Source organism: Delphinus delphis, chromosome 14 (genome assembly GCF_949987515.2).
Source record: "Delphinus delphis chromosome 14, mDelDel1.2, whole genome shotgun sequence".
NCBI classification, from domain to species: Eukaryota; Metazoa; Chordata; class Mammalia; order Artiodactyla; family Delphinidae; genus Delphinus; species Delphinus delphis.
Window position 1 is genome coordinate 36,586,385 of NC_082696.1, and position 12,870 is coordinate 36,599,254.

Here is a 12,870-nt window from a genome sequence, read left to right on the forward strand (position 1 = left end):
CAGCAAATAATCTTCTTGTAACACACAAATAAACTTGAGACGTTCACTCACACACACACACACACACACAGGGTTTTAACGTAAAGCACCAGCACACTGAACACACAGAGTATTTCTTTTACTTTTAGGAGCCTATTATTTTCAAAATGTTTCTTTCACAAACAAACAATCTTGAGGAGGAAAAATGGTAATATAAGAAAAAAAAACACTAAAGTTAATAGTAAGACTAGTTAAAAGCAGGATTAAATTAGAACTCTTGGGATTGCACCTATCATTTCCCACCAAGGGCATCTCTAGCAGAAGAATAAAAACCCCCCTACTTTCTACGGAACTAATGAAAGGAACTCACTTTCCCTACCGAGGTCATATGCTCATACAAACATGGTACACTAAGATCTAGCCATATCCAAGTCATTTCTGATTTGACCCAACAGCTCTACTTAGACTTAAACTAATAATAAACTAAACTGTAAACATTAGGAAAAATGGCATTATCAAAGGAAACAAAACACTAGTGAAACACTATGATCAATTGTTTTATTTTACCTGCTGTTTTAAATTGTTAAGCAACCAGAGGAAAAAGCTGCGGTGATCTAACTTGCCTCTTACATCTTGGAGATTCAGGAACACTGAATATGTCCAATAATCAAGTGAGGAAATAAGGCAAGAATCAACACCACAAAAAGGGAAGTAATTTGCTAGGTAGCCTATAATTAGCCTCTGAATCTTACAGTAGAGAATATCATTGAGGCAAACAGCTTAGAAAGATTTAAAACGGGATCAGTCATTCACATGAATGCATAAGCACAGAATTTAGTTACCTCAGCTGGGGGAAAAGAAAAAGACCCATCATAAAAGCAATACACCTCCTTTGTTTCAGGGTGCACATATCCTCAACAAGGAAGAGATTTCTGAGCACAACACATTTGGTTCTGGAAACGCAAGGCTTACCTATTTGAGAGGACGCTAATCAAATGATAAAATCAGCCAAACTGGAATATCATAAACAATAAAAAACCAACAGTGCATCAATTTAACAAAGGTTAACTAGGGTGGTTAATTCTTAGGTATCATTAAATATAATATAATTTCTGTATAGAATATCCCTGGACTACAAAAACTATCTGTTACATCAACTCTCTTTATTCAGCAAGGTATTCAATCTTTTCAAATAATATTTTAACCTCTAATGAAGCTAAAGTTTTGATATAATGGAAATTACATTATGTAGAATAATTTTAAGTGGTGTTAATAATTAGAAGCTGACCCTGATCTCAAGATATTTCAGTTACAATGGAATTATCTGAAATATTTAATTTTAAAAGGGAACAACTTTTATGTAAGCTTTACTTAAAACTAAATGAAGCTTTATTGTTAAATTATTCAAGGATAAAGCATAAAAAAACCCCACAACACCAAAGTAGAAAATCAATATAGTGATATGAATAGGAAATATATAATTAAATGATTGAAAAGACATGAAATTTAAAAAAAAAACAAATTAAAATTCAGGCTCAAAACCTTTACTACCTAAATTCACAACATTCCTGATTTTTGTCTGAAGTAGTGTGGTGGATTAAAAATATGGCCCCAAATTCTTTTACATGTTCACAAAAAAAGTTGAGGTCTAAGTCTCTTCCCCTTGAATCTAGGCAGCCTATGACTGCTTTGCCCAGGTGATGCTGAGTGACTTCCAAAGTTAAGACAGAAAAGATCACGCAGCTTCCACTTGGCTTACTTGAGACTCTTGCCCCAGAGGAAGCCAGCCTCCATGTAAGAAGCCCACTTCCCTGAGACTATCTTGCTGTCAAGGCCACATGTAGGCACTTCTGTACACAGCTGCAGCTGAGTATCCTGACAAAGGCCAGCCAGCATCAGCTGACAGCCAAGTGAGCAAGCTGACATCTGACTACAACTGCATGAGAAGCCCCAAGTGTGAACTGACCAGCTGAGCCCTTCCCAAATTCCTGACCCACATGCCATGATCAAAAAAAAAAAAAAAATGGTTGTCTTAAGTTCCCAGGTTCCGGAGGAATTTGTTAAGCAGAAGACATAGTAACCAGAATAGGTTTTATAATTAAAGAAGCATTTCAGTGATAGGTGGGATGCCAGGATAAAGACTCAGGCCATAGCATTCTGTTGCATTAAAAATTTAAATCTATTGTGAAATAAAATATCAAAAATTCAGCTTCAAAATCCTACCTTATTTTTCCTACCAACCTAAACTTACTATAATTTACAGTCAATCATTCACTCAGTCTTTTAACAAATACTTATTGAGCACCTATTCCATTCTGGGCTTCATGCTAAATGCTAGTTATAAAAGCAGCTCAAATAATAGTGGGGAAGGGGAGATAATTAATCAAACATCAAATAATCACACAAACATATAATTACAAAAGGGGATAAAGATACAATGGCTGCAGAGTAAAAAGGACTCTAAAAGCATAAACGGCAGGAATGATTCAGTCTGGAGACTCAAGGATGGCTGACATCTGAAAGAAGAGGAAAATTAACAGAGAGAAGGCTACACGCCTGATACACGTCTGATATAGAGCTGGAGGGACAAAGAGACTGAAGAGAGCAGAGGCCAAACCTCATCATCAGTGTTATGAACTGGAATCTTTTTGTGCAATGGGAAGGTCTTGTAGGTGTTTAAGCAAGATAATGAAATGTTGAGATTTTCATTTTAAATACCACCTTGGCTATCTATTCTCATACTCTGTATATTGACAACTAGCATCTGATTTATTAATTATTTATAGACTACGTAAGTCCACTACACAAATACTCATTTCATGTGTACAATATGCCAAGAGCTAAGAAATCAATCCAAAAAAATGAATAAGATTTCTGCATGCATCAAGCTTTACAGTCTAATGGGAGCATAGAGCAGGAAACAGGTGATTTAAATATAGTGAAATGAGAAGAATCTTATAGTGAGTCAAAGCGTTGTCACAGAATATAGAAAGGACGCTTAATCCAGATATAGGGGGTCAAGAAGAATTCTCAAAGGAAGAAATGTCTAAGCTAAGACTAGAAGAATGAATCAGTGTGAAAGAGGCAAACAGAGGTTGGGGGAGTGTGGGAAAAAAAGTACCCCCCCCCCAAGACAGAACCTAATGTCACTAAACTAAAGGATCATAATTAAGAGAGTCATAGAGTGCTCAAGGAACAAAAAGAAGTTTAATATGGCTAAAGGCTTAGGGGGGCACTTGATGAGAAACAAAGTTAAGAGTGGTAAACAGGAGTTAGATCACTCAGGCACATGTAAATCATGTTTAGATTCTATTCTACAAGCAACAGCAGACTGAAAGGCAAAGAAGGGGAACGCTAAGACCAGTCGTGCATTTTATAAGACAATGCTGACTGTAGTGTGAAGGACAGACTGGAAATGGTCAAGATTGGAGCACTAGGACCAAGCAGGAAGCTGTGGCTGGAATCCAGGAGAGAAATGGTGGAGGCCTCAGCAAATGCCAGTAGAAATGAAGAAAAGTAGAGTTGAGAAAATATAAAAATAATTTCAGGAGGTAGAACTGAAAGAACTAGGTGATTAGTTAGATCTGGGGGGTGAGGGAGAGGAAGAATTCAGGGACGATGCCCAAGTTTCTGGCCTGGGTATAACTGATGGAAACACGGAAGCCCAAAGGAAGGGCAAAGCTTTAGGGGTGTGGGAAGGAAGAGGAGGAAAGGGAGATTTCATCCCGAGAGGTTTAAGGTGGCTGTGGGTAGTACATGCAGGTGGCAATGTCGAGGAGACAAACAGCTACCTGGTACTGCAGGTGAGAAGAGTCATCCAGGCTAGAGACAAAGATTTGGAAGTCAAGAGCATATAGGTGTTACCTAAAACCATGGGAGTGGACGACATGACCCCACTACTAGTACACAGTGTGAGGAGAGGAGAGAGAGGGTTTAATATAGGACCATGTAGACACCAACATTAAGAGATGGTAACATAAGAAAAAGCTCAAACGGAAACAAAAGGAATGGCCAAGAGAATCAGGAAGAAAACGTCCCGTTTTCTGCCATTAAAACTTAATAGTAAGTCAAATCATAGCTCCTCTACACTCCTCTTGATTTTCGTACACGACGATGAGGCTGACTTTGGTAGAAATCTTCCTCTGGATCTAAATCTGGGCAAGAGACTTCCACTTCCTCAAAACATGTAATTAAGTTTCTTCTTGGACTGGAAGACTTGTGATTCTGTACAATATGGATATAAACTTAAAAGAAAAATGAAATAAATATATATTTAACCTATAAATAAGATAATAAATGCAAAGACTGTAAAAAGACCTTGGGTTTTAGAGCCAAATCCTGAATTGAAATCCCACCTTTGCCATTTCCTAGCTGTGTGATTTAGGGCGAGTTATTTAATCTCTCTAACCTTGAGTTTCCTCACATAACATTCTGCTACCTATAGTACAGAAATTGAGCTGTTCCTGTTTTCTTGAACCCATTCTAATCAGAAAGCCAACCCCACCAGTGCCAATGAAAACAGCACTGTTCACACTTACAAATAATCTCCTTGTTGGGAAATCCAGTGGTCAATTTTAATCTTTATCCTGCTGAAACTATCGGAAGCATTAGACAAAAATGATTACTCTTTCCTTTTTAAAACATCACCTTTGTTTGGCCTTTGGGTAACTACTCTGCCTTGGTTTTCTTCTTGCCTATCTGGCCCTCTCCCTTTCAGACTTTTTGCTGGTTCTTTCATACATCCCAGACTTTATATATCAGCAAACACTGGTAGGCCCAGACTCAGTCCTCAATCTTTCCCTATCAACTATCATGCCCCAGGTGACCTCATCTGGTCTCATGGCTTTAAATATCACCTATATGTCAAAAATATTCAAATTTACATCTTCTGTTAAGATCGCTCTGCTGAATGCCACACACCAACTGCCTATTCAACATCCTTTCATGAATGTCTAAATACCTTTTCAAACTTAGCATGAACTCCTGATTCTCCTTAAAACTAGTCCTCCTACAGTATTAGTATTCCTCACCTTATTAAATGACAAACCCATTCTTCTAATTGCTTGGGCTCAAAACCTGAGTCATCCTGGACTCTTTTTTCTCTCATCCCACACCCAATCATCAGCACATTCTGCCAGCTCTATTGTCACAATATATTCAAAATTCCACCAGTGCAAACCATATTCACCTCTATCACCCTAGTCTGAACTGTCACACCTCCCCTCTGGCTTACTGCCATCGTCTTCTAACTGGTCTTTTTACTTCCATTCTTGACTCCCATAGTATATTGTCCACAGAGAGCCAGAGTACTTTCTCATAAAGGTAAAGTCATATCTGATTAGCTTAAAATCATCTTACAGCTTCCGATCTCATTCAGAGGAAACGCAAATTCTCTATGGCCTTAAAGCCCTTTCCGATCAGCTTTTCCCACTCTTCCTGCTGGTTTCTTCTTATCGCTCACCACCTCATTCCCTATGCTTCAGCCGCATGGATCTTTTTGCCATTCCTGGAACCCCCCCAAGTATGCTCCTGTCTCTGGAACTTTATACTTGCTGTTCCCTTAGATATCCTCATGGTTTGCTCTCTCACGGCCGTCAGAAAGATCTCTGCTCAAAAGTCACCTTGTAAAATAAACCCTCCCTGACAACTCCTAAAAACACTATAAATATATAAAGAAAAACCTCCTCCCCAATATTTCTTATCACCCGTCCCTTGTTTTTCTTTCTCTATAGCCCTTATTATCTCCTAATATACTAAATAATTTACTTATTTTATTATCAACCTCTCCCCAGCCTAGTATATAAACTCCATGGAGTAAGGGGCTTTATCTGTTACTGTTCTCTGTATCCCCAACACCTCCAACAGCGTTTCACATGTAATAAGTATTTAATATGTAAGGGAATTAAAATTAAATAATGAAACGTGTAAAAATGCTTGGAATATAGATGTTCAATTAATGGTTGTTATTATTTGTGGAAACTCAAGTGTAATTACCCAAAATTGATAGGGCAAATAGTACTGATAACATTGAAAGAGAATATTATTCTAGGAATTTATTGTCCTGCAGACACTGAATTTTTGTTTTAAGACAGAACTTGATTTGGGAAGGTTCATTTCGTTTATCACATAAAACCCTTCTGACACTGAATTTAAACCAAAAAAACCAATTCTCTGAAAGTATCATAACTTTCAAGATTTGCCACATTGTCATGAATGATCCAAAACAAACAGCAAAATTATGTTTTCTTTTAAGCAAAGGTAATAAATATTTTGAAAGAAGCAAAGTATTAACTAATATTCTATTTATCACAATTACAAAGAACTCTGAGAAATATGTTTATTAAGAAAAAAGTAATGAGTGGATTTATTACTTTGAAATAAACATAATAGGAGAAATAGTAATATGCTTACTAAAAGGTTAACTGGTATTCCAGAATCGGCTTAAGAAAATCCTCCCAGAAAGGAAGCAGAAGAGGGGAGACCCACAGCTGTCTGAGAACTTAAAGAAAAGCTTACTTATGCTTGGAAGACAAAGCTTGGAAGAAACACTGCCAACTAGTCTCTAAGATGGCTCCTTGGGGGCACTTAATACATTTAAAGATTATCTCATGGTCCTTGCCACACAGGTACTCAATAAATGTTTGTTAAATGCATAAATGGTATATTAACAAATGAAAAAGTTAATTATAGGAAATTATGACTCAAGTATCTGTCTACAACCCCATCACAAACTCTTAATGAAAAGCTGGGAGCTGAAGTCCTAACGTTCTCCTTTTGCCGTCTCTCATATGAGGAGTAAGGAAGAGCCTTCAAGTGTAAACGCTGAGCTCTATCTACTCTAGGAGAAAAAAGAAAAAATCACCACTGTAAAGGTTTCAGTTGACGCATGAGGTAAGTAGTACTAGTCATGTTATTTGAGATCTTGTAGGCAATGGAGCACAATGCAGCGTTTCTCCACGTGGCGTCGTCACCTCCAGATGCTGGAAGCGACGGGAAGGAAGACACCCAGGCAGTGCCTGGACCAGGTCCTGCTGGCCCAGAGATGAGCCCCTGATAGGGGATTGATTCCTCTGTAGAAATAAAGTGCTACTTAAAATCAAATTTTGAAAAGTAAGAGAAAAAAGAAATTATTAAAGAGAAATGAAGAAATTATTAAACGAGATATCATTAAAGAGTCAGAAGAGGAAAATAAGTAAGTGCATGAGTCAGGAAGGTATAAAAGCAAATGTTACCACAGCCCCCCAATACACATACACACACACACACACACACACACACACTCATTCTGTACACACAAAAAAAGCTTACATATGCCTGAATTCTCACTTTTCAAATTCCCAGAGTGATTTAACAGAGTTCAGTCTCTTTTATTCTTCACATTTTTAAGACTACCAAAATCACACCTGGCATGATAGGATCTGTAAATCACCTGTGTGAAGACGGCTGCATGCAAACTCCATATTGAACAGGACAGATTCTAAAACTACCCAGGTTGTTTTAAGGTTTAAAGGGAAAAAGTAGGTTACACTTTTACCCATAAAAGTCTGGATGACTCAGAGTTTAATAATAGGATACAGAAGCTTTCATCCCTAGGTCACTGATTCGAGGGTGACTATGGTAGACAGTCATTCTAGGACATTACCATCTAGCAGCTGTTTTGTTCACAAACTGCAGAAGTAATGTGTTGCTTGTCTCTATTAATACTCATTTGACAGGTGTATACATTCCAAGTCATGCATCTGCCAATCGCGAGCACTTTGAAGCAGAGTGATGAAAGCTGCAACAGCCCTTACCTTTAGAAAGCCCTTAGGATGCCCAATTCTCTTCTTTCTTTACGTAAAGGACTAAATATTAATATTTCACATCATAACAGATTTTACTGTCTCAAAGCAAAATCATAAAAGAAAGATACCTGTGGAGGATTTTTTGAAATGAGCGCAATATCATTCTATGAAACAAGGAAAGCAACAATCTTTCCTCCTAGAAAACGTGGTAAAGGCCAAACCAGCTGAGGTCAGTACTCAGAATGGCCCTGTGACCTGCAGGAGACTGCAGACATCCCTGGGACTGTGCGCTCTAAGCCACGGTCATACGCGCACACACAGCTTGCTAGGAAACGTACTTCTAAAATTTATGTACCAAAGATTTATGTACCCAGGCAACACAAACCAGTTAAACTCCCACTATCTCCGTCATGGTACTCTACAGCCTTTAAGTAACTCCCCTATGTAAGTGCCAAAGATGATAATGTATCAGTTCAGTCCTTCACCATGGCAACTGGAAACTGGATGGTACCTATCGGCCAGTAAAGTCATTCCACTAAGAAGGATTCTCCAACAGCCCCAGTCACAGTGATAACTGAAGAAGAATTATGTTTTGAAAACCTAAAACTATCATTTTTAAAACACAGTATGGAAGTATTTAAGTCACCACCCTGCTATGTCTGCACTGAAATAATGAAGACACCTATATCTATCAGCCTTTGCCACATATTCAGTCCACGGCACTAATGGAAATAAGATTTATGATCTAAAAACCTGCATTCCTGTCTTCCAACTTTGTACCTTCTTTGCAAGAACTCAGCATCTCCTTTTAGAAGAATATTAATTTAACCAGGCAATATTCCAACTCACATTTAGTATGCATTTTTAATGTCTGCATAAAATGCTTAACAGGGACTCTGCTTTGTTTTCTTAAATGATGTTAAATAATACACTAACTATTTGGCACAGATCCAAAAGATGAAAAAGTCACTAATAACTTTTTATTTCAAATATATCATTTTACTTTAAAAGGTCTTAAAAGAGTCTTGCACGTTCAAGCTTGACAGATTTACTTCTGTCAAAACCAAAATGCCTTATAAAATGAGAAAGAGGGCACTCTCCATGCCCTTTGACCTGGTTCAGTAATGCAACAAAACAGTTGATTTGTTGTCAAACTAGGCCTGCAGTTTGATTTTGTTTTGCTTTAGAATTGGTGTGTCATTACAGATTATGGTCTGCAATCCCATTTCATTGATGAGGAAATTAAGACACAGAGAGGTTAAGTGATGTGGAAACACAGACTCTAAGTAGAAGGGACCTAATCATTAACACAGATCAGAATTATAACCACAGGCCTAGTTTTATCCAAGTGAAAGAAATGTCATTTTTGTATAAGCTGAAAGTTTGTTTAAAAACTCTTTAATTCTAAGTTTAATAACAAACTTAGCAAACCTATTATTTTTGTCTACTTTAAGTCTTTGTCTTTTGTCTTAAACATCGAGAATCTCAGAGTAGAATTCAGCGCTCAAGCAGATCACCTCCTTCTAGCCGTGGTTTCTGGGGGCAGTTTCATCCTCTCTTTGTCGCTCAGCTCTTCATAAACTCAATAACTAATTAGTTGAGCATCTGTATGTGTCAGACAACATTCTAGGTGCTAAAGCCACAGTAGGGAATAAATCATGTGAAAACTCCTGTCTTCATGGAAATCAACTGCATAAGTACAAGGCAGAATATTTTTATCACTAGGGAGAAAATAAATAGCTGGAAAGGAGATCTAGAGTGGGGGGTGAGGCTCAACTTTGGGTGACCACCAAACAGGTGGTCAGTGAAGGTCACACAGGTGACATCTGCATACAGACCTGAGAGGGAGAAGGGGAAGGAGTAAGCAAGGGAATGGGGGGTGGGGGGGACTCCAGAGGGATAGTCCAGGCTCAAGGAATAACACACACAAAGCCCTGAAGTGGAAGCATGCCTGGCCTGCATGATTCATCTTTTTGTTGTTGTTTATTATTTCAAATAAAGTGTATTTTTTCTTTATTGAAATTCTGCCAAATACTTCAGAAGAAGGTCAGGAACATACATACAATCCTAAATACTGCCGACAACCTTCAGATACTACGTTCCTTCAGAGGAGCTTTTCCCAGTTGTGCATGGCAATGATTCTTCACTCACCTTGCCACCCTCCACTCCCCACCCCCATTCCTTCTCTTTCTCCACTGGAGATCAAAACACTGACTTCCTAAAACTAACTTATGGTGGCAAAAAAAATTTTGCTTTGGGGAAAGGGCCCACCTTAAAGGAATCAAACTGCAGAGTACCCCAACCTATAATGACCAGCTCCCTTGAACTTCTAAACCCACTGCATCTGTATCCAGCCCTTAAGAGGAAGTGCTACATGATATTGTTACTCCGCTTACATCTTATTATATGCTACCTTGCATTGTTCTTGTGTACACATCTTGTATACACACCAGGGGACTTCCTTGGAGCAGGGCCCATACCTTGGGAATGTCTGAATCCCACCACAGGGCTTTGCACATGGATGGCACCGGTATCTGTTGCGCTGTTTGACAGTGATGTTGTAGAAACTGACACGATGGGCAGCAGGCTTTCCTCCTTTTTCAAGCATCTGTCTGCCGATAACGCATGAAAGAGACATCATAGTCTCTCACAGGCGTTTGGATAATCTCAGCCATCTTGGCCAAGTCACTGTTTGTGTAACATTCCATTCTGTCTAAATTCCCCTTTGCGTTTGCCATTGAGCAGGTTACACACTTTCAGTCTAGACACAAGCATGGATTAGCCACAATACACAGAGCAACTGCACCATGTGAAATCCTCTTCAGTTCGCTTCAGCCAATGTTATTCAACACTATTATGGGAAAGGATACCAACATGAAACTACCAGACACAGGGGCTATAAAACCCTGTCCATACAGTCTAGCCGGACAAACAGACACATATGGAACAACCTCAGCGCATGCAAGACATGCAGAAGTATTTTGAAAGTATACAAGCAGTGGCCTGGAGGGTGAGGTAAGGCTTCACGGAAAAGTTGGCACCTGAACAGCCAGAGTTTTGAAAGATGAATAGGCGTCGGACAATCAGACATGGGATCAAAGGGCATTCCGGATTGTGCAAAACACTGGCAGAAACATAACAGACTGAAAACTGCGGGAAGGACGCATTCACCACCAGGGAAGGAAAGCCGGTCTACTGCACTCTTAAACTTTCCAAGAAAAAAAACAAGTTTTCAAATAAGGAGCTGAGGAGGAAAGTTTCACCAGCACTTGTTTTGTTAAGCCTCTTAGCCTTGCTTTGCTTTGTTTCGCTCTTTCTGTTTTGTTCCCTCTCAGAGAAATAAAGCACTCTGCTGGCATAAAACGTCAGTGAGAAAAAGTACTTCAACTTAACTGAGAAAAAGGAAACTGAAAAGCGGACCAGGGCCAAGGAATAAATAAATTAGTAACACTTTTTCTGGATTATCTAAATGGAGCAAAATTTCAAATTCGGTATCATTCATTGCAACTCTTCTCTCCACCAACTCAATACATATTTATTTTCTGCCCACTATTTGTTAGTTTCTGGGATACCAGGCCTCTGAGGCACTCTCATTGCCCTCCTCTTTGAGCAAGCTCCTTGCCTGCAATCTAATAAAAGAAATAGCAGAAGGCAATTCACTTGTACCCTGTTCCTTCTATGGTTGCCAATCAAAGCTCGAAGCTCAAGCAGAGTTAAATTCCAGTCAAGTTAACCAGCGAAGACAAACACACTTAAACCAACAACCGAGATGTAAGAAACTGACAGAGGTCCTCCATAAGGGTGTTCATCACCTCTTCCTGTGAGCAGGGAGCTGGCGAGCTGTACTTCCTGGCCAGTGATTTGGAATGCTGAATGGGGGACAGGGGAGGGACAGAGGGGCTGAGGTTACCTGGGAGCTCAGGTAGACTTTGAGGCACTCCTCGCACACGGCCTTCTTGCAGCAGGGCAAGGGCTTGATGGGCTTGTCTTCCAGGCACACCCGGCACATCAGCACCATGAGGGGCGCATAGGGATCCCCGACCCCACCCAGGCCAGAGTAGGGTGGAGCTCCCAGCAGGCTGGGCACGGAGAACGGCTCGGGCGCCAGGTAGAACTCCAGCTCGATGCTGCCGCCGTCGGGGGACAGGGTGTCCGCTGGGAGCGACAGCCGGGGGCTGGGGAAGGAGGAGGGGGTGCTGGGAGGGTTGGTCACCGGCGGAGCCCGGGGTGGCGACGCGGGCAGCGAGAGCCGCTCCGCCGAGGGGACCTCGGGCAGGTCGTTCTCCACGCAGAACACGGAGCAGAAGACTTGTCTCTTGGCGGGGGGCGGGCGCCGCTGGCCCAGCACGTCCAGGACCAGTCCGTCTGGGGCCCCGACGCGGGTCCGGGGCTCCGGCTGCTCGCCGGGGGGCGCCTCCTGCTGTTCATCCCCTCTCTCGCTTCGGTCCCTCGCTTCCTCCTCCTCCTTTGCCAGCTGCTGTTGCAAAGCCTGGGGGTTGAGGGGCCCGGTGTAGGCCAGTCCTGCGGGCTGCGCCGGTGCCTGGTTCTTCTTCCAGCTCGGGGCCCCCCGGCTTCTCGCGGGCTCCGGGACGCTCGTGTCCGCGCAGCCCGAGTCGCTTCCGCAGCTGTCGCCGCTCGGCTCGGCGGAGGAGGCGCGCGGCCCGGGCGCCCCGGTGCTGTCCCCCGGCGGCCTCGGGGGCTCGGGGTGGCCCGTGGCGCCGCCAGGGGGGGTCCGCGCCTCCAGGGGCCCGCCGCTGCCGCTCACCGTGCTCTGCTCCTCGCCCATAGCCGCCCGCGGCCGAAGCCGCCGCCGCCCATCCAGCCGCCGGGACCCCCACCCGGCGCCGGCGGGCAGCGGGGGCAGCGGCTCGGCTCGACTCGCGGCTCCGCTTCTGCTTCCGGGTCCCTCCTCCGGGGCTGGGACGCCCCGAGCTCCCTCAGGGGAGCCCGTGCTCCCGGGCGGCGGCGCGCGGGGAGCCCGGCCCGGCCCGCTGCTCCTCCTCCTCCTCCTCGTCCTCCTGGTTCTCCCGCGCGGCCGGGCACCGCCTCGGGGGCGCCGAGGGCCGCTCGCTCTGGCCGCCGGCGCGCCCGCCCCACATGCAGGTCG

The 12,870-nt window shown here is 42.4% G+C and overlaps 1 protein-coding gene across 3 annotated transcripts in view; it reads right to left on the minus strand.

Annotated features, from left to right (window-relative positions):
* Positions 1-12,664, minus strand: part of RNF217 (ring finger protein 217) — a 137,071-nt gene extending 124,407 nt beyond the window's left edge. For all 3 annotated transcript variants that reach the window (XM_060030016.1, XM_060030015.1, XM_060030014.1), the window contains exon 1: positions 11,674-12,664. In XM_060030016.1, the coding sequence (XP_059885999.1) occupies positions 11,674-12,549 (876 nt within the window). In that variant the 5' untranslated portion in view covers positions 12,550-12,664. The remainder of the gene's footprint in view (positions 1-11,673) is intronic.
* Positions 12,665-12,870: the final 206 nt, after the last annotated feature.